This window comes from Oenanthe melanoleuca, chromosome 12 (genome assembly GCF_029582105.1).
Source record: "Oenanthe melanoleuca isolate GR-GAL-2019-014 chromosome 12, OMel1.0, whole genome shotgun sequence".
NCBI lineage: Eukaryota > Metazoa > Chordata > Aves > Passeriformes > Muscicapidae > Oenanthe > Oenanthe melanoleuca.
The window spans coordinates 6,851,296-6,869,753 of record NC_079346.1 but is presented as its reverse complement, the minus strand read 5'-3'; the positions used below and the strand labels follow the sequence as shown (position 1 = coordinate 6,869,753).

The window sequence follows — 18,458 nt, the reverse complement described above, 5'->3', positions numbered from 1 at the left end:
CTTGGAATATTTTAAATGAGTGACTGGAATAGACCATCTGTGGCCAAACTGGCCCTCTGGTAGTGCCCAGCAGGTCCCCAAACACAGCCCTGGATAGCTGTACAGCATGGGACTGGATTGAAACCATGACATTTTCCCGAGCCCACAACTCCCCAGCCCCATGGAGAGGAAATGGGAGGTTGTCATCTTGGCCCACACCATCAGATACCTCCTGCCACCAGCCCTGATGAAGAGGAAGCTTCAGACCTGGCTGTGCTGGACCCTGTGCAGAGGTACATGGAGTAGCTGTGATGAGCATCCCACGTCCTCTCTGTTATGGGCCAGATAGCCTTTGAGCCAAGTCCTGTTCTCACACCAGCTGTCTGCTGAGATGAGTCCTGCCTAAGACAAAGGGCAAGGGGACAGCCACTTCCACTGCCTGGTGCCATCCCCTAAATACCACGTGAGCCATCTTCTAAACACACACACCTCTAACACCCAATGGTCTGATCCCCTATGGGACTTGGGTGCCCAAAGGCTATCCAGCTCCCAGGAGAGTGTGTGACCCAAATGCTGCAGTCAGGTCTCCCTGAGCCATGGGGTGCAACTGCCCAGTGTACTCAGTGGCTGAGGAGCCCTCTGCAACACACTCCTGTGCACTGCACACTTTCTCTTACCTTTTCGGCTCTGGATTCGGCTGGGTTTTGGGCTCCTTCTTTTTTTTGGACTCCTTTTTGGAATCCTTTTTTGTCTCCGTTTCAGCGGCAGAGGCTTTGCCCCCCTCACCGTCTGCACTTGGCTGTGACCCACCAAGTAATTCTGCCATGAGTTTGCTTGGGGGAGTGATTGAAATGCGGGGGGCAAGGCCGGCAGCAAAAGCGAAAGAAACGAGAAGAAAGCATGAAAAACCTCAAAATGAAACAAAAGGAAATTAAGCTGAAAGGAAGCAACTGAAATCATATAACAATTGGCAAAGAAAGAACGAATGAGCAACGGAAAGTCAGAACTAAAAAAGAAACTAAGGAAGCAAAACTTGGTTTCCATGACAAGATGTATGAAAGTAACTGCAAAAGCAAGCGACAGCCTTGCAATGTGAAACCTGGGCAATGTGTGTCGTAATTCAGGGTGGTATTTACCCGAGGGTATATGAAAACACCTAATTATTTTATAACATTCCTTTCTTCAGCAACATATGTAGGATACAAAGTGGTATCTCAAAATATACAATATAAATTAACAGAAAAAAAGCAGAAAAAGAATAGATGCTACAGCTGTCAACAAAATAAACTGAGAGGGGGGAAAAGCACAGCTCCAGTTTTCCCATCAAAGGTTTGTCACATTTAAGAGAAAGGAACTGTCTTCTTCTGAAACTGAAATTGCTTTGTAACAGAGCAAGATAAAATTTTCAGTTATGTCTAAGCAACTTCTGAACTGATGTCACGTGGGCTTTAAATTAGACATAGGTGCCCAAGGGCTTAAAGCACTTCTGAGCACTGAAGTTTGATATTGCTGAAAATTTCACTGCTACAACTTGTCAGATCCTCCTGCACAGCAATTAAATCAGTACAGGGTATCATTTACTTCCACTTATTCAACCCGTGACAGTCACAGGGACTGCAACAGTATCTTGTTCAGAACTGCATCTTAGCAAGTGCCTGGGCAAGTAAGTTAAAAACCTTCATTTCTGGATCCTCTATGTGCATTTTTACTGCTTACATTAAACAAGCAATGAAACAAACAAACAAACCGACTATGCCACTAGAAGTGCTGCTGCCAAACATCCACTGTGAAAACAAATTGGGGACTGTTGTGCATTATCCAAGGAAACCTGTATTTGACAAAGTCATCCCTTGTTGGCAGGACACTGCTAGCCAAGAAGAATTCCTTACCTGTTGCCATGAACATGTGATGCACAAAAGGCAAAGCTGTAGTGAAGTAAGGTGGGGTCAATCATAGCTCCGTTTTCTGCGCGCTCTAGCAAATCTCTGAGGTAGCAGAGATGTCTGTGACAGCCTCTCACTCCATTACGTGCACAATACTCATCTAGCACAAAGACCTGGCCAGGACTAAACCAGCCCTGTTTAGAAATAAAGAGACTTGATTTTAAATATAAGTTATTAAATACAAAGGCTATCAGATTTGGAGGTGTAGTGGTCAACTGTTCTAATAAAAGAAATACAAACCTAAGGCTACATTAAGGAAAAAGGAGAGAGGTCACTCAAACAATACAGTCTGTACATCATCACTCAAACACAGCATATAATCAGTGCAAACATTAACAAAATTATATTATGCTACCATTAAAGGGAAATGTCATTTAAAATGCTGAAAAGTTAGGCCAGTTCACGTCAGTGCCTAGCAAAAAAATACAGAGAAAAGAAAAACACCTTTAAGAGATGACAAGGTTTGGTTATTTAAACAGTGTGAAACAGTAGTCTCATTCTGAGGATGGGATTGTACATTTGGCAGGGAGCAGGAAGATTGATTGGGGGAAAAGGACTAAGGATTATACTGAAAAATGACTTCTCTTGCATTTGGCAGGTAGGAATGTCCTGCAGGTGGAGAAAGGCAATTCTGCAGTATCAGAAAGGGACGTTTCCCATTGTCCTTACTGCATGCTGCTGGCAACACGCTCTGACATCGCCCAGCTCCTTGGCACCGAAACAAGGGGAGCTCTGCTCAAGAGCAGGGTTCCTTTGCACATCCAGGAACCTCAGATCATCTCTTTGTATCAGTCCTGAGGGGGGGGTGACAAAAGGCTTGTGGTGCAACGTCCAGACTCCCAAGAGGACACCCTTCCCTGCAAGGGGGTGGCTCCGGTGAAGGTCCTGGGACAGCCGAAGTGGAGCGTGCCTCTGCCTTCAGGAAAGGGGCTAACAGAACAAGAATAATCTCGTAGATTGCTTTTCAGAACGCTGCAAAATCGTCAATATTTACATGGAAATTTGGGTGCTAAACAATTGCTAAGACGCAGCTCTGGAATGCATCAAGCTGCAAAATCTTTCATCGTTTAATTGAAAAGTTCCTGCAGCGGGCGGGAGAGTAGTTGAGGCAGAGCACTGCCCCTATAGGCAACTTCTTTGCCACCCCATCTGTTACCCCAAATGCTACATCTTAGAAACAACACTGCTGTGAAAGATTAAAATATATTTTCTACCACTCAGATGACACCAAATCTTTTCTAGATGCCAAAATAGCTGCTTTGAAAAGAGTTGAAGAAATATCAATTAAGAGCTCAAAGACATAGAGAAGGATTTGCTCATCCTTATTGGGCCAACTCCAAAACAGATTGAGAAAAGAATTAAAATAATGAGGGGAAAATGATAGATATAGGGAGTAGCTACAGCGCTGGGATCACTAGAAGTGCACATTTCAAAATGAAGACACAGAACAATGCAGATGGGACGGCCCTCTGGAAGGCTATTTTTTGGGAGGGGTATATTTGCCTTCACCCCTTGTAATGGTATTTTTGTCTGCTTTTTGGTTGGTGGTATGCTTGATTCTGGAGTTCTTTATGTTGCCTGCTTGTTACATCCTAGACCATCTCTTCACGTAAGTGTTTGGTGATCAGGAATGGTAAAAATATGGAAATGCCATGATTGCTCCGGTTTTGGATAGAGGGGTAGAAGTGCAGCTGAAATTGTTATATTCACCTAGTACAAAGAAAGAACTCATTTCTCCCTATGGGGTGAAACCTTAGCTCTACTGACAGTGATGGGAAGGCTGGCACTGATTTCACTGGAGTCAAGTATCAGAGTCTGAGGCAAAGGAAGCAGAGGCTGAACCCAGCGATCTGGAGCATGCCACATTGCTCCCCTGAACTGGGGTCTGTGATGTGCTGGTTCTCAAGAGAACAGAAGGGAGGATGGTAAACACCCGAAATCACTGCCATGGTGCAATGAGGGGAAGCGTGAGCAGAGATCAGAGGTTCAGTGATGAGCCCCAGACCTCATGAGTGCACAGGCAGCAGATCCAGAGCCCAGGAGGACCAGGAGGTTTTCCTTTTGCATGGTAGGAAATAATACACTTGCTGCTGAATGGGGATCCAATGGAGCATTAAAAGCTGCTCCCCACATCTCCAGAAAAACCCCCAAGGTTTGATGAAAAGCGGTATTCAGACAGATCCCCAACATCTTCAGGCAGATCCTGGCTCTTGGTGGAGATTTGCCTGGCCCAACAAGCTGAGCCAGCCAGCCTGGCAGATGCAGCTGACAGCAATGGCACGCGAGGTGTCTGTCCCCAGTGCAGACAGGTGCAGCTCAGTGTGACCTCACAGATTGTCTCCAATGGCATGGGGAGACCTGGAAGGGACAACGGAGGAAGAGCACAGAGCACAAGGAGCTCCACTGACTGTGTTCAACAAGCTGAACTGCTCTGATAAGAAGACACGTCCCAGGCACCAGCAGGGAATGCCAGGGGAGCTCTGGAGCTGGGAAAAGCAAAGCTTGGTCAGGGCTGGTGACACATAGGCCAGTTGTCTAAAGGCAAATGCAACTTTTGGGAAAACCAGAGTTTTTGAGGGAAATTACACATTTCAGTAGTGGAATTTTTTCATTTATCATAGGAAATCTAAGAGAATTTTATCTTGGTGGCCTGCTTCAAGGATCTCAACCTGACCCTCACATCATCTTGGTTAGGCTGGGTAAGCTGAAGATCTTCCTCTGGTATGTGCTGTGCTGTATAATGCAAATTCTACGAATGCTCACACATCATGGACAACACAGCTCCAGTAGAGAGATGGCTGTGTGAGCTGGATGCTGGCAGTGGGTGGGGAAGTCTTGGGAAGAGCTGGAGGGAAGTGTCAGAAACAACACATGGATCCAAGTGAGAAGAATGAAGACTCACACATGTGGGGTCCATACTAAGCTGGAACAGGTGAATACTCTTCTCAAAAGTCCAGGAAATACTCTGAGAGTGACTGTATTATCAATTTGTGGATGATGGGCAAGACCCCTCAGTAAGCTCTGCAGAAAGTGTTCTTCTCCCTTCAAAGCACACAGCTCTCTGCCAGTAAACATCACTTCTGCTGTGGCTGGGATGAGTCAGCCAGGCTCTTTGTTTTCCTAGGGATGCCTGGCTCACAATAGTGTTGTTTAACCTGGTTCCACAGAAAGGAAGCAATGCTGAGTTATCCTCTGTGCCAGGGTCAGTCTTCCCTGGCACCTCCACGTCCACGTTTGAAAACAACAAGAGGTGTGACGAGGCAAAACTCTGTGGGACCTTGAACGGAATGTCCTGTAGGGAATAAGAACTGCCCAGTGGCACACAGAGCAGGCTTACCACGGGCTCACAGCTCCTCCAGCCAACTCAGCACAGTGCTATCACCAACATTCCAGGGACACAGCAAGAATAGTGGGAACTCTTTGCAGTTTTTGAGGGCAGTCAGTTTTTACACCATAATCAGCACAAAAACATGGCAAAGTAAGTCAAGAAGCATGTGAAACCAAGCATAGGTGAACACAGGCCATTATTCTGTTCCTTACAACACTGCAATGGGTGATTTGAAACAAGATGGTTAATTGGTGATGCTCCACTCTGAAGAGGATGAGTCTTGGTGCTGAGGGGAGCTCCACTGCTCTGGTAGCTTCTAGCAAGGGCCTAAACATCTCCATAACAAGCAGAAGTGCAGCTGGTGGGTTTCTTGAAGAAAAACATTGTTAATAATTTTCAGTGATGGCCTCTCACCTCTCCATGAGTTTAATTCAACGGCCACAGCTCTCTCACCAGGCCCAAGACTGCACAGAGACAAACCAGCAGCAAGCCAACCTCTCAGACATGCATGGATGGGGATGGTCTTCCTAGGGTCAGCCATGCGTGGGGAGCAGAAGCTGCATGCCAAAGTCACTGCCTGCCAGAGCAAGGACCTTGATGGAACCAGTGAGGAACCTGCTGCAGGTCTGACAATGCTCCCACCAAGCCTACTTGTACCACTTGGGTATCTGCAGGTAAGGTGCAGCCTTCCCCCACCCCGTCCTTACCTCAGGGGATGTCCACAACTGTTCCTCCTAGCCCTGCCTCTCCTTAGGAAGGTGACAACTCACTACTGCCAGTGGCATTTACTGGGTATCAGTGCTTCAGAGAAGATTGGCTCTTGTGTGTGGTACACAGAGCAGGGCAGTGAGAGGAGCACCATGGTGGAGGGGGACATGGAGGGCAGGATTTGAGACCGACAGCCTCATTGCCAACTGCTCAGCTGTGCTCCCAGGCTGCTGCTTTTAACAGCAAGGCACTCAAGAGCTCCAGGGACTGCATAGCTAGCAAAGGCTCTTGGCACAGTGTGGTCTTTCTGCTGAAGGAGCTCACCATGACACCCCAATGTGCCACCCTGTGCAACAGCAGGAGGGCAGCAGGTCAGAATCTGTCCCATGCCATGTTCAGGACACGTCCTCTGTTTCAGGATGCTCTAGAAAGGATTCATCCTGTCATTTTCTCAAAAACTAAGAGCATCTTCATCCTCTTCACTCAAACTGCTAAAAATTAATTGCTGAGGATGCATTGTTATTGGTTATTTGTTATTTAAGCTCCTATGGTATACAGGAGCCCCTAAGCACTGCACCCCAGCTACAAGCTATCCTGGAACATCTCAGTGCCACTGTCCTCCCGTGGGCAAAGAGCTGCAACTGCTGCTGATGGGAGTACTCAGGATGGGCATGCAACTATGTGAGCATGGAGAGACTGCAGCAGCACTGCAGTTATCCACACAGCCCCATCTGTTACCTGCTTGGGACCCCTGCTCATAAAGAGACACAAAGCTGGGCCACAGTTACTCCTGGTGGGAATCCATTGACATGGGAGGTGGTACCAGACAGTCATCTTTTCCCTGTTCTTTCATCCAGAAGACTCTGGAAAGCAGTGCAGGAGGCTGCAAAACACTGCTCTCTACTTCAAATACCCACACTGGAGTTTCTCTTTGCAGGAAGAAACATTTTAAACATTGCAAACAGAAATGATAAAGACAGTGCGACTGGAGAAGAACAGCAGTCAGCTCACTGCAGGCAGCCTCTCAAAAGAAAACACCTCTGGGCCAAACTCAAACCTGGTGTAAACAGAAGTCAATCTTCCAGCAACAGGGGGATTAGCCCCCAGTTGCACTAGCTTTGACTTTGCTGCTTGATGTTTATATCACTAGAGACCAAAGAATATACTTGCCAGACAAGAATAGGAATCATTAAGTCTGTGGTCCAAAGTGAGGCGCTGAACCATCTCAAAGAGTGAAGCGTGGTCAAAGTTACAGGGATTGGAAGAGATAAATTCATCCATGCCATGCTTTTGAGCTCTATCTGCATCTGTTCATTTATACATATAGAGAAAGACACCATTTAGAGAGATATAAGACATTTTAGTTGACAAATATAACAGAAAAAATATACAGTATGAAGCATGAAAGCCAAGTATCTCCTCTTCCCTCCACTGCCATTAAGTTTTTTCTTTGCAGGCTATACAGTACACTTCACCTCCCATTGTCAACTTGCATCAGTTATGGACTATATTATTGCATCTAGGCAAAAGATTTTAGAATTAACATCTTGTCAACTGCTCATTATAGTACATTTATTCTGTACTTAAAACCAGAACACAAACGTACAAATTCACTCTGCATCTTACAATAGGCTATGAGTTAACAGAATTTTGGCTCACATAATTAAATTAGCTCCTATTTAGATAGTTGTGGTTAATTGTAATAGATTCTGCCATTCTAATGAAGTTACAGCTTTTTTTTCTACATTTACTAGGTTTTCTAGGTATCACACCAGTTACGTTGTTCTTTCTCCAAATGCCAATGTTTGTCTTCCCCACGGCAATTTTTTTTCCTAACAGCAACTTTAAATGCTACCTCACTGAAATAAAAAGATGCTCTTTTAAGCATTGCTAAGAAGTTAAATTGATATGTAGTTTGTTGTCACAGAGGCAGTAACCCGACAGTGCGTCGGAGCTGCCAGTCATCCCGATGGAGAGACTGAATTTCCTCTGCCTAGATTACAAGCTGCCATTTTTGGGTGAATTAACAGCCTCAACGTATTCACACTTCTCTGCTTTGGGTGACGTTTATGGGCACTAACTCCTAGGGGCTAATTAATTAATCTCAACATGGTTAACTAAACTACACCGAATTCAGCAGTTGAAATGAAGCCTCCAAGCCAGCCTGGGTGCGGCCAGCCAGGACCCCGCTGGGAGCAGGTTTTGTTCTAGCAGCGGCTGGGGAATTAAAGGACACCTTTCACTTGGTTTTGTCTGTGCTCAGCTTCCTACTATATGGGTTCTTGCCAAATCCTCGACAAAGAAAATAGGATTTAAATCCTTCCCCTGTTTATAGCCTCCTAGGGGAACTGGGTGGCCTTGAAACAATGTGGCTGAAAGGACATAAAAATGCAGTTTTCCGCAGCAGGAGTATATGGTAACTGTATTTGTTTTAAAACAAAATCCCTCTTTACCAGGAAAAAAAAACAAAAATCCTTAATTAAAAAGGAAAAAAAAGTTTTAAATGAGAGTGAGAATGTTTTTTTATATATGTTTTTCTATTCAATATTTAGTTGTGAAGGATGGCATGTCATTCCAAATACTTCATTTGTGTCAGTGCTCTCACATAGTAATGATCACTGGTATCAATCTTTACATTTTTTGTATAGTCTATCGTTATCTACATACAAACTGTATAAATAACATCACTCACTGGAAAGAAATCAGACAAATTGAAACATGTAACATTTCAATTAGCTGCTAGCAGTACTTAATTCAGCTGTAGCTGGCAATTTTCCTCACTATAACCCCGCTGAATAAACACTGATGTTTTTCCTACAGAGGATTAATTTTTGAGGATCTGTTCCCCTGTTTCACTGTATGTGCTGGGTCCTGCTGCCCCCCTAACCCTGCCTGCCTTCCAGGACCCAAATCCCCCTCTCCCTCTGCCGTGCACTCAGCACCAGGACAGAAGCAGCTGCCGATGGTGCTGAGTGAGGTGGCAGCACAAGGGCTGGCTCAGGGGATGGGGGCAACCTCCCTGGGGAGCACATCACCTCCATGGCACCTCTCCAGCATCCCTGGGCATGGCATGTGAAGCCCACCCAGCCCTGTGGCCTGCAGCACACACTGGCTCCTGTCTGTTTTGACAGCTTTCTGCCCCATTGTCTCTGTCCCTTTGGGCCAAGATGGATTTGACTGCTTTCACTCCCAAAGAGTTCGGCTGTGCTGTTTTCATTCCATCCCCAGTGCCCGGAAAATGTTTTAACAGCTATTATCAGACTATTTTTAATGGCTTGCTGCTCTGCCCGGTTCCTCAGAGTTGACTGCAAGCTGACAAATTGGCTGGAGGCCTTCATTTGCCAGCTTTGCTCAGAGATTTTATTACTTTTCAATTAGGAGCCCTGATACACTGTCAATCCTCCTGCTCAGCCGACGAGGCTCTGAGAGCCGAGTAAATCAGCTGGAAATTGGAAGAGTCCTCTAGCCCTTTAGCTGGTGAACCTTTTTGAGCATATGCACTAGAAAGCATGTCTGAAATTAGTATTTTTTATTCTGGACTAATAAGCTTTTTCCCACATTACATTCTCTGAGCAAGGTGGGCACAGAGCAGACTTTCTGCTGGTGGGAACCGACTGAAGCACCGCTGGCTTCCACAGAGCTGATGGTCTGGCTGGGCTTTTTACAATCTCCTGCCCAAGGCAGGGGCACAGAGTTCCCTGACAAGCGTGAGAACAGACACAGTGATTAAATGTCCTTCACAACTATCCATAATCAGGGGCAGTTTTACTTTCATTAAACACTTTGAAGCAACGTCTTCCGTTGGGTGCCTGCTCGAAAGCCCATTTGCCCCAAATCTCTCCTCAACGGAACAACCACATGAAGAGAGAGACATCAGACATGGCACTGTGTGAGCTCAAGTGACCAGAAAAGCATTATGCACATGACTTCTGCTCAGTCAGTGATTTAAAATGTGGATTTCTGCCATGGGAAGGAGGACGAGCAGCTGCAGCTCTCCCTGCACAGCCCAGTGCTGCAGCTCTTGCAAGACCAAACCATTTTGCACCAGCAGAGATACAGGGGCCAGGTGCACATCACCCACCCAGGGGATACAGCTGTTGTGATGTGAACTGGAGATATCTGGGGAGAATGGTAATACAGATGTATATTTCTTTTAAATGGAATACCAGCTCTGGGCCAAAATTCTTAAAAATAGTAAAAAGCAGGTTAAAGAAGTCAATCCAACTCATCTCCCCTTAATTATTCTAAACAAACAACCTATGCACCTTGGAACTTATTTTAAATTTTGAAAATGAAATTAATCATATTATAGCAAAACCATTAAACTTCGTAGGCAACACAAAAAGAACAGATCTAAATATATCACTCTGCTTCAGACAAATATCTGCAATTTAAAATAATGCCAGTACCTGCATATGAAATGTTTTATGCATAATCCACCTTCTTTCAAAATGGCCTATATAGTTTGAACGTGATGTTAAACAAGGCACAAAACGAAAATGGCTAATATTCACACCCAAACTGTACACCCAATTTTTAAGTACTTTAAATTAATTGTTTCAGTCAAATACAGCTGCTTTTTTGACCCTGTTCTGTTATTCTAGCTAAAAAGGAAGGAGAAACCAAAGAAAGAAAGTTATATGATGCTCCAGTAATTTGCAATCCCTTCCCAAGGTGCCGTGCCAAGCTCGCTGGTGTTTCTTTGTTTGGGGCCCCAGCCAAAATGCTGCTGCAGGCCCACAAAAGTTATCTTACATATTTAGACAAGCTGCACAAAACTGCAGCTGAAAGGTGTTCGATGGTGGTCTCAGGAGGGAGGCTGCCAGTGGAGGGACAGAGCCAGCACAGGCTCCACAAACCTTTCTTCTGCAAAACTGCAGACTCTGGCCTTTTATATAACATTTGGTCCTCTGCATTACTGCCTTTTTAAAATACTGCCAGGTTTGTTTTGTCCATTTTTATCCAGTTTGCATTTTGTGCTGACTCCATTAACTGTCATACACACCCTCCCTACATGTGCTTGAAATCAGAGTCTTAAAAATCTGCCAGTGTCAGGAACACAAAGGTTTCAACAGTAACAAGAATCATGAAAACCAAAGGACTGTCCAAAGGACTGTTTGGTTCTCTGAGGGCTGTATTTATCTATCTGTTATTTAAAAAGGAAGAGACAAACCAGTCAAATCCCTCATTCTTTTTTTTCTTAAATGTATTTCCCTGCTCTCTGCATTTCTTTTGCTCCAGCAATAATTTTGGCAGATTTTGCTTTGAGAGCAGTGAAGTTAATAGCGGGGGACAAGCTCCATAAAAGAATTCTTGTTATAAAAGGCTTTAGGTAGCCATTTTATTGTAAGAATGTTTTACTCCAGATTTGTTTCTTTTCATTAATGAGTGACTTTGTCTTAGTACCAAAGGCAACTGAAAATCTAGTAAATTTTACAACACATTTCCCTGTTACAAGAACAATAAAAATCCACCAAACAAACAAAAACCCAAACAACTGTAAATTAAAAGGTGACTTTGTATCTTACTCATCTGGAAAATGTGTGCTTGTCATATCTGCTTGACATTACAAGAATGAAGATGTGGTTTGGACAGTAACAAACAATGACACTAGTCAACCTCATCAGGAGACATGAAATAAAGGAATGACAATGATTGATGGCAGCTCTTCATTTACAGATATTTCTAGAAAAGTCTTCCCTGGCCTGGCTGGGCAAAGCAGGAGAACTTTTCCAGCCTGGCCAGCAATGCACCACAGTGGGCAGCTCATGGAGTGCCCACTGCCACCCACTGCCTGCCCTGAGGGCCAGCGGGGTCCCCTCCTGCTCAGGGACACACTTGGGCTGTGACTTGTTAAAGAAACACCCCAAGAAGTGCCTGAAAGCCCCATTTTGTTTGTCTGTGTGGAGCAAGAGACTTCACTAGCAAATACTGGTGTTCAGGAGGGGGAAACACTGAATCCCTGCACCTGGATTAAAATGCCAGGCAGATTGTGAGTGAGCTGCTGGCAGTGCTGGCTGGTGACATCCCCTCCTCACTGTGCACTGTGGCACTGCCACCCCTGAGAAGTGATGTGTGTGCTCAGGGCTCTGCAAACCTCCTCCCCAAACCTGCTCCTGTGTGGAGCTGCAGGAGCCTCAATTCGCCTCTCGGCTGCAAAGTCAAGAGCTCCTTCTTCTCCCCCTCATATTACTGCATGTTAGAAGATAGTTTTTAAATATAATGGGCTGTTTATTCCTGTGGCTAATGGCTTTTCCCCTGCTGCAAACAAATTATTTTCTGCTTCAGTAAGAATTTTAATAAATTGTTACGAATGCTACTGTAAATCACCAGATACAGAGGCACTGAATTGCAATCTAAGTTGTCTAAGAATTGGTAGTTAGATGAATAAGAATTTGCAGTATGCACTTAGATAATTCCTTGTGTGGCAAGTTAAAAACACTGTTTTAGGTCAGCTACTTATAATATAAAACATTGTTTCACAGCATTTTTATAACTCTTTAAAAATATTTTGAATTCAATGGCTGCAGAAACCTGCGAATTTGTATTTCAAAAATTAGAGTTCCAGGCTTCATAAAGTCTGGAAGAATGCAGAAGAGATTTACAGGCTAGTTTTAAATTCATGCAATTTATGTGAGACTGAGTTAACATTTTAATTCTGCATTCCTGCAATGAAGCATCTGCAAGTTGACAATACAGAAGACACAGCAGCGTTCTCATGATCTCTTTAACTATCTAAAAAAAGTAAAGCATTTAAAGCACAAAACTAATAATCTAATAAGATAGCAATGCATTGTAGTGCAAATACATGTAATGTTGCCAAACCCAGGTTCATTCATTCATTCCTTCATTCATTCATTCATTCACTCTTTCTTTCTTTCTTTCAAAGTAGCAAAAAAATCCGTATTTCATTGAAATTAAACTTTTGTGGGTATTTTTTTTTTTTTTTAGGTAAAGTCTGATAAGAATTCTCTTTGGAAATCCAAACGTTTAGAAAACAAAATAAAGAAAGAAAAAAGAAAGTGTCTGCTGAGAAGGAATTCTGCCTGCTGCCCAGGGGGATATTTGTACACACACACATATTCACACATAGGAAAAAAAGAAGAAAAAAGAAAAAAAAAAAGGAGGAGGAAGGAAAAAAGGAGTCTTGTTTGATGGCCAAGAGGGATGACACCGCCTGTTCCTTTTCATAATTGCATTCAAATACTCCGGATACATATTTGCCAGCTCTCATGACCCACTGATGCTATTCCCTCCTAAGGAAAGCAGGCACTCACCAGATATTACAGAAGATTTTAACACCAGTAAAGGATTTGTACTGGGTGTATTTATGACTGAACAAACTAATGAGAAGCTGTCTTACACCACAGGTCTGGGCTTTTATCTTTTGCAAAATAGGTATACCAGTGGGAAAAAGTAAAAGAGCAATTCCCCTGGCGTATTCTTTGACTAGCTTTGATTGGTGACTGAGACCCATGCTAATACAATAATTTATGATAATTTTGGAGAACAGCAGCACCCCTCCACGAAAAATGCATTTAAGTTGGAGCAGGCCAGCATCTCCAAATGCAGGGTGACCCAGAAAGCAGCCACTTGCTGCTGAAATCACTCCCTACCAAGTTAACGGGAGATGGAACTAATCAAATCTCGATGATTCAGGGCTCTTTTCACAAGGCATGTGTGGAGGGGTTTCTGGGGGTCTCCTCTGGAGTCCTGCACCTTCTCTGGGTCTCTTGGGGTCTCCTGCCCTACCTTTCTATGCTTTGGGGTGTCCGTGGTTAGCCCCGCACTCTGGTGCGCTGCACCAAGCTAATCATCGGCACGGAGAGAAAGGATATTGTCAGAGTGCAAAATGATCTGTTTGCAGGCAGGAAGCAGTCAACTAGATGTAATTTCCATGAAACAAAAGAAGGTATTATTTACAGTTTTATTGTGATGTTAATTAATATTTACATCTTGGAATGAAAAATAGAAATGTTAATGATTGGCTTTACTAAGAGGATCACTTGATGCCAATGTGAAAGCCAGGGAGAGAAGGCAATTATGCAAACATCACATGCATCCCAATTTCAGTATGGAAACTTACATTTCAAATCTCAATTCAGGAAAATAACATGGAAAGTTTGTACTACAAAATCTAAACATGAGAAATATTTAAGAGAAAAAAAAAGCACATTGCATATGTCAGATAATCTAGTCTGATTATCTGAGCTGTGCTAGCTACAGGGAAGCACTTACCCTTGAGTCCAGCTAGAAGTTAGCAGGGTAAGAAGGAACAAACCAGAATAACATAAAGACTAGCAACAAGGCTCAGGAAAGCAGACAGGAGCCCTAACCTAGCAGCTAAATATTTGGGTTCAAGCAAAGAATGAAAAAGAAACTTAAAGAAAATCAAACCAACCAAAAAGAAAACCACTTACAGCTGAAAATTTCTCAAGCAGCTCAATAAACCTCACTACTTATCATGGGGGAACAAATCATCACAAATTCTCAAAACAACCAACTCATTGTATATGGTGTGATTAACAGTTAATAAATATAAACAGACATTAAAAACTAAATATAACCACAAATGATACGTAAAACAAGTACAGACCAATCTTTCATGTTGAAAAAAGGGCTTCAAGGAAAAAAAGGAATGTTGAGCACATTTGGGAATTTTCTTTGATACATCACTAACACAGAACGAACAAAGATTGGTGCTTTCAGACAAGTGACCACTTTTATGAAGCTTAAATTTTGCCAAAAGGTGTAATATGTAGTGGCAGCATTATTGACTATAATACTGTGAATGATTTCAACAGTAAACAAGAACAGTTTGGGGTTTTTTTCTTTTATAATGCAAACACTGGAGAAAAGCACAGCTGTGTGTAAATGGAGCTTTTCTTTGAAATTGTAGCAAAACAAAAAAAGCAAAACTTTTCACTCTAACAGGTATTGTTCACCCACGTAAAAAGAACTGTATGTCATACAAAAATTAATGAATAGCAGGATCTATTTTCTTCAGTACTTAAATTGCAAATAAAATAAATTCCACCCTGGTTTGGAGCTGTCTGTTTACTTCTAAGTCAAGTGCTGCCATCGAACTGTGGATGAGAATTTGAGAGCTGCTCAAACTTTAATATTTACTGAGTCAAAAGAAGTGGGGACCAAATGGCATTCATGATTTCTCCCAAGTTTCCCAAACAGTAGGATGTGTGCTTCCCAAGTTTCTGTGCAACAGACAGCTCCAGGCACGGTGGCTGGATTTTCTGTGCGTGTGCATGCATGCGCATGAGCTGCCTCGGACTGCTACGACATGGAAGCTGTAACAACAGGTACTCGTCAAATGGCTTAACATTTACTTCTTTGCACATCCTCATTCACCATAGCCTCTAATAAGCACAAAAAAAAAAAATAAATATGACAGGTATAAAGATAAAAGTACAAGAATAAAATGTCTCTCAGAAGTCCTTACCTTTCTGCAGGCAAAAAAAACCAAAAAACAAACCAACCCCAAACCCCAAACCAAAATACCCAAGCCAAATAAAAAACCAAGAACAAACCTAGACCCTTTAAAAAATGCAATACTTGGGATGTTCGGATTTCAAGACTGAAGGAGCTGAGATATGTATTTGTGCATTTAAGACTTGCATGACTCACTAATGCTTCAGATTATTTAACTGCTGTGCCCCATGACTTCTGCACTGCCATGTATAGATGTTGAAATTTGAAAAATGAACAGCCTTTCCTGTTGAGATGAAAGTGTATTATGGCATGCTGCCCTCCTCTTGTAGGATGTGCACAAAGACCTGCCAGAGGGATCTAGATCCAAAGGGTGAGGAGGAAGGAAAACAAAGGACTTAGCACACTAGCCCAGAAGATGCTCAAGTAGTAAGCCATCACACTGATGGACTGATGAGCCAACTAGCTTCTCTCTCCCAGGCTTTGGCACAACACATCCAAGAGGGCTTCCCAGTTTTGCAGCAAAAAGGAGAGACTGACGCTGTGCAACTTACAGAAAAATACATTGTGGATGGAAAGAGGGTGGTGATGTTAAAAAAAGCAAAATGATCCAGATTTGGAGCTGGCATTGGCATGAGAACAAGTGAGAGAAACTGAGGTCAGATCCTGACTCCCTCAAATGCCCTGGAGGGCCCAGGGGTGAAATTTTCACTGTTTTCACCAGAAGCAAGGGTGAGGGAGCCTCCTGGCAAGTGAGTGAGATGCATAAACAAGGTCAAGCCTGTGGCATCTCTACAGCTCTGAGCACAATCAGGCTGAGAGCCTGGAGGACCACAAGCAGCACAAGGCTCTGATGGACGTGCTGGGCTGTGTAGAGGCAGAGTCACTGACTTCCCTGATCTGTGGCAAGGACCAGGACAAGGAGTAGCCCTTTCTCCACCCCAGGTATCCAGCAGAGAGGTTCAGCTCTCCCACACACACAGTGCTTGGCTGTGCAAGCAAATCATGCACCCAAGTGTCCACAGCCATGGGCAATCTCTTTTCCTCCTCAAAAACCCTGGCAGATTTTGCTACAGCTGCTATGATGTGTCTTGCAAAGCAACACTTCACCTGACCCTTCATACTGGTCTGGCAAAGTGAAAACTCTGTAAATATCATGAATTTACCCAGCAGAAAAATTCTCCAAGCTTGATGTCTGCAGGGATAGGAGAAGACTGGAGGGAAAGGTGTTTCCCCAGTTTGATGTTCTCTGCTCTCATCCTACTCTGCAGGGATCATGCTGGGATGGACAGGAATGCATCCTCTGTGCACCAACTCCACAACTAAGAGCATCCTTCAGCACCAATTGTCAGGAGAGGGAGCCACAAGCAGGATCCCTCTGTTGCTCCCCCTTGCTTTGCTTTGAAGGCTTTTAGCAAGTGAAAAAGCAGCAGTACAAGGATCTGTGCCTGCTATTTCTGAGAACTCTCTGATTAAACATTCAGGGCAGAGGGACATAACCCCTGGGAATGCTCTTAGGTTGGCATGACCCAGCCAGGCCTAGAGGCTTATCAGAGCCAGTAAATGTCCCACTTGCAAGAGGCCAATTCCCACCTCCCATTCTGGCTTTCTGAGAGGTGTCCTTCCCTCCCAACCCTAGTTATTTACACCTTGCACTCCCAAAGTCAGTGACTGCAATGAGGAGGATGAGGATCATTGAAATGGAAACACTGACTATAGATTACCACACTGCATCACACTACGTTTCACTTGCAGCAGCAGCAATGCAAGGCAGAAGGGAGGCTAAAACACACAGGCATGTGGAAGATACAAGAAAATAAAAAAGCAGCAAGCAGAGGTTTTCTGCTGTAGCACTGGTCATACAGCTGTATGTCTCATACTGTTACTTTCTATAAATACTGGAATGAAGAAGTTAAACAAATTAAAAGGTGGTCAAATGCTATTGATAAGGAAAGCTCAGATTTTCTGATTTCCTTACAACAATATACTCCATAACTGCTTTACAGAGACTATTTTAAAAAGTTGAAATCTATTTTAATCCAAAGAATTTCCATATTTACAATTTTCCCTTATTGATATTTAATGATATTAATTTTAAATTTTTGCTGAAACTAGCAGGAACTGCTGTTATATTACATATAAAAGGGGCTGCACACAATTGAGACCATCAAGAAAAATGAGTGAAGAGTCATTTCTGTGGTTTATAACCAAATTACATTTGCAAGAGAAAAGAAATTGCTCTCAATTTCAGATGAAGTGTGTATAACTGCATAGGACATGCAGCATAGCTACGACTTAAAAGATGATTGCTTTAAATTCACATCTAACTGGCCTGCAAAGCAACCTGTTAAAAATACCATATGTTTTCCTACAGTTGAATATTCAACAGGAGACCTCTTTTTGTGTGTGCATTTCATACTTGCAAGATTTGCACCTGTAGTTTTGAGCACGTGATGCATTTGACAGACAGCTAATGGTGCTAATGAATTGCTCTGATCTGGGTGTGCAATTTATTGTGTGTGGGTAAAACACGTGTCAGTGGAAAGCAAGGTGGGTCTCAGGCTCTCAGATCCCAGTCTCTCTCCTCCATCAAGTATTGCACTTTAAAATACTCATTGACAAGTTCCCCAAGGAATTTTGTTTCTTGGGTTTAGTTCTGTCAAAGGCACAGGTTAACTGCTTCTGGATTTACTGATGTAAAAAGAAGCTTTATGATAATGAAAAAACATTTTGCTTTGAAATCAGAAACGTGTGCAAATATTGATTTACATCAGTGCAGAAAATCTTTCCATCAAAGACTTTGGCTGTCTAGGAGAACTTATTTACTTACAAAATTGAGAGATTGGAGCATCTATCTGGGGTACATTTCCTCCTTTAGCATTTAGCTTTTGCACTTGGGTAGGTGGCACAGGTTTGTGGGACTGGCCAGTGGCTCGGTACATGGCTTGGACCCACAGGATTCGGTCCTGCTCATCGTCACTCGCAAAAATCACCGTGTCTCCTTCCTTCACAGCGTTGAAGAATGTTCTGCCACCATCCAAACCTGGCAGGAAAGG

At 43.4% G+C, this 18,458-nt stretch overlaps 1 protein-coding gene across 5 annotated transcripts in view; it reads right to left on the bottom strand.

Moving 5' to 3' along the window:
- Positions 1 to 18,458, bottom strand: part of CADPS (calcium dependent secretion activator) — a 204,950-nt gene that overhangs the window by 78,634 nt on the left and 107,858 nt on the right. For all 5 annotated transcript variants that reach the window (XM_056501542.1, XM_056501538.1, XM_056501539.1 and 2 more), the window contains exons 11-13: positions 18,233 to 18,445; positions 7,129 to 7,265; positions 1,869 to 2,056 (exon numbers count right to left, since the gene is read on the bottom strand). In XM_056501542.1, the coding sequence (XP_056357517.1) occupies positions 1,869 to 2,056; positions 7,129 to 7,265; positions 18,233 to 18,445 (538 nt within the window). The remainder of the gene's footprint in view (positions 1 to 1,868; positions 2,057 to 7,128; positions 7,266 to 18,232; positions 18,446 to 18,458) is intronic.